General features: G+C 44.7%; 1 protein-coding gene across 1 annotated transcript; it reads left to right on the top strand.

Annotated features, from left to right (window-relative positions):
• The first annotated feature begins 746 nt into the window (after window positions 1–746).
• On the top strand, window positions 747–2,517 carry LOC113652837 (cytochrome b-c1 complex subunit Rieske, mitochondrial). The gene is made up of 2 exons (XM_027162121.2): window positions 747–1,007; window positions 1,825–2,517. The coding sequence occupies exons 1-2, from the start codon at window positions 797–799 to the stop codon at window positions 2,433–2,435; spliced, it is 822 nt and encodes a 273-aa protein (XP_027017922.1). The 5' UTR covers window positions 747–796; the 3' UTR covers window positions 2,436–2,517.
• The last annotated feature ends 1,325 nt before the right edge of the window (window positions 2,518–3,842 follow it).

Genomic DNA, 3,842 nt, shown 5'->3' with positions numbered 1-3,842 from the left:
AGACCTGACACACAGACATGACACACAGTCATGACGCACAGACATGACACACAGACATGACACACAGTCATGACGCACAGACATGACGCACTGACATGACGCACAGACATGACACACAGTCATGAAGCACAGACCTGACACACAGACATGACACACAGACATGACACACAGACATGACACACAGACATGACACACAGACATGACGCACAGACATGACACATAGACATGACACACAGACCTGACGCACAGACATGACACACAAACATGACACACAGACCTGACACATAGACATGACACACAGACATGACACACAGACCTGACGCACAGACATGACACACATACATGACACACAGACCTGACACACAGACCTGACACACAGACATGACACACAGACATGACACACAGACATGACACACAGTTCTCCTACAGAGCTACAGTGGATCTAAAGGAACGTGTTTAAAACTTAAACCAAATTTAATCCCCAAACCACCTGCTGATAAACTGTTATAAACTGTAATGTGACAAATATATTGTAAGAGAAAGAAATTGTGGTCTTTAAGGACTTTTACCAATGCAGTAAAAGACACAAGTGTAAAATGACATTAATAATAAACGTGTTGTTCAGCACTGACTCTTTATTACACACTCTAACCTGACGGCTACGCTAACAAACAGCATCCGGGACTCTGCTGCGTCACACGTCATCACGCTGCCATGACGTTCTGAAAGGCGGAAGTTGTGTATTGAGAAGAAGCCCCGCCCCTTAGCCGCTGTAGCAGTGGTACAGAGAGTAAAGATGATGTCCATGGCGGCGCGCGCGGGCTCGTTTTCGCCTTATTTACAGGCCACAAACTTCACCGTTACTCCGCCGCTGAAGGCTCTCGTGTCGGCGGTGCTGCTGAAGCGTGATCATGTTCTGTTGGACCCAAAGAAACCTTTCCTCTGCCGCGAGTCTCTGAGCGGACAAAGTCCCAGGACAGGGCCTGCTGTGTCCTCCAGCCTGAACGGTGAGTGTTAGAGCTCCGGTACATCACCGGTACATCACCGGGATATAACCGGGATATAACCGGGACATAACCGGGACATAACCCGTCACCGCGTGTACTGTAAACTTTATACTTAATCAGTGCGGCTTTAATACAGAACAACACACTGGGGTAAAGCTTAGCCCCAGGGTTAGCGACCAGGCTAAAGCTAACTACTGCTGTGTCCTCCAGCCTGAACGGTGAGTGTTATAACCGGTACATAACTCATATATAACCGGTATATACCCCGTCACTACATCACCACGCACCTGTAAGTGTTAAAGCGCCACATATAACCACATCTGTAAGTGTTTATACTGAACACACTGAGGTAAAGCTTAGCCACAGTGTTAGCCACCAGGCTAAAGCTAACTGCTGCTGTGTGACACTCAAGGACACTCGGAGTTCATCATTAATGTAACATTTACAACCTTATCTTTTATTTCTTAGGTTTTGACTGGAAATGAATTTGTCAATTTAATTCGACTCTTTAGTTTAGAATCGTTAAATATTTTTTAATTTAGCTGTAAATTACTGTCTGTTGCTACCGCTAGCATTAGCTGTATACTGTCAGCTACGCATTCTACTGCGCATGCGCGGAGTATTTTCGACCCTGTGGCTGCTGACTTTACTAGATTTTAACTCGAAGTAACAGAAACATTGAACTTTATTTTATACACACTTGTGTTTATAATATAAAATGATAATAAGAGTATGTTAATTAACAGCATAGATGTAGAAGTGAATTGTAAACTTTAACACATTAATCATGCACCATTTTGTGTTATTTGTGTTGTAGTGAGTGCTGGCGTGCGTTTCGCCCACACGGACATTAAGATTCCTGATTTCTCTGATTATCGCCGCCCTGAAGTGATGGATCCAAAGAAGTCTTCTCAGGAGAGCGGGGATGCGAGGAAAGCGTTCTCCTACTTGATCACGGGTTCCACTGCAGTTGTGGGGGTCTACGCCGCCAAAACAGCCGTCACGCAGTTCATCTCCTCCATGAGTGCCTCGGCTGATGTCCTGGCTCTGTCTAAAATAGAGGTCAAGCTATCGGACATCCCCGAGGGCAAGAACATGACGTTTAAATGGAGAGGGAAACCACTGTTTGTTCGTCACCGGACAGAGAAGGAGATCGCCACCGAAGCGGATGTGGATCTATCCCAGCTGCGTGACCCTCAGCACGACAGTGACCGTGTCCAGAATCCCTCATGGATGATTGTCATCGGTGTGTGCACTCACCTGGGCTGTGTTCCAATTGCCAACGCAGGTGACTTCGGAGGGTACTACTGTCCATGTCACGGCTCGCACTACGACTCCTCGGGCCGCATCAGGAAAGGTCCGGCTCCGCTCAACCTGGAGGTTCCTTATTATGAGTTCTCTGATGAAGACACAGTGGTGGTGGGATAAAAACACCTGTGTGTTTGTGTGTGTGTCAAACTCGCTGCTCTGTTTGTGGTTTCTGTAAGTAATAAACCAGTATTTTATTTCACACAGACTCCTTACTTTGGTTATTCTTATAAATGAGGCTACAGTGCTGTGTTCTGCATGAGAACTTCACACACACACACACCTGCTTTTCCTGTGTAAAATTAATAAACTGTATATAAGACATTTGTTTCTGACTGTTTATTTAATCAGAGTGTGTACGATAAATTCTCTAGCAGTTCTGAGAAGAGCTGTGATCTCACAGACAACCGGACCGGAGGACAGACTGAAGCCATCGGTGTTCTATACACTGCTCACGAGTCGTTACACTACTGAAGTATAACTCGTGGAGATGCACTTAAGCTGTCAATGAAGTGTGTGTCCAAAAATTTGAGCATCTCATTGATCATGCTGATGTTGGGTAAGGAGGAGAATAACACGCTCAGTGTGGTCAACATGTAGATGTTACATGAGTGATGCTTCTTTAGCAGGAAGCTCACAACCTTCCTGTTTGTTCTTTTAACTGCTTGATAAATAGAAGTTGTGTTTGAGAAGTCAGGTTACCATAGCAACCATGGTTACTGAGTGTTCACTGAAATGTTGTCATATCCTTTAAAGCTACAACAAACACATCATCGTTCTGTAGCTTTTATTTAACACCTTAATTAATGACCTGTTAACCATCACACACTAATGTTCTCACTCCGATTTATCAAGAGACTCCTTACTCTAATAAAAACAGCAGATGCTCCAGTCCAGATGTGAATCGAGATGGATTAACAGATGTGTAGTGTTTTGAGCCTTGAGGAATGAGTTCACTAATGAGTTCACCACAGACCCAACACTAGTTTCTGTTAAAGTCTTCAACTGATTGCTGATGAAGACCAGACCATTCAGATGAAGACCAGACCATTCAGCTGACTGACGCAACAAAGGTTCAAAGAAGGCCTGACGGTCTCCAGGCGGCTTCACAACAATCCCACTGACCATGATCTGATATTCTCTAGATCCAATTGTCCTCTCTGTGTGTAATTGACATTAATTGATGTATTATTGACGTGTGTGTGTGTGTGTGTGTGTGTGTGTGTGTGTTGACTTTATTAACACAATGGAAGAAATGTCACACTTTCTAAACCACAAAGTCAGAAAGCTTCACCTACACTGAGTGGAGAAGTATTAAGCCGAGGTCAGAGGTCATGGTCAGCCATGATACAGCTGTGCTTGAACCTCAACCTTCTAATCAATAACCCAGAGCCTTAACCACATGTCCACCATTTTAGAAACCCTACTTCAGTCTTCTGCTGCAGTAAAGCTCCAGGACTTCACACCTCCATGTTTCTCAGGTCAGTGGGACTCAGGAATGTTCTCTGTCATGCTCACACTCACAGC

Source organism: Tachysurus fulvidraco, chromosome 1, assembly GCF_022655615.1.
Source record: "Tachysurus fulvidraco isolate hzauxx_2018 chromosome 1, HZAU_PFXX_2.0, whole genome shotgun sequence".
In the NCBI taxonomy this organism is placed as follows: domain Eukaryota; kingdom Metazoa; phylum Chordata; class Actinopteri; order Siluriformes; family Bagridae; genus Tachysurus; species Tachysurus fulvidraco.
Note: the sequence above shows the minus strand (reverse complement) of the source record. Positions and strands in the feature narration are given on the sequence as shown.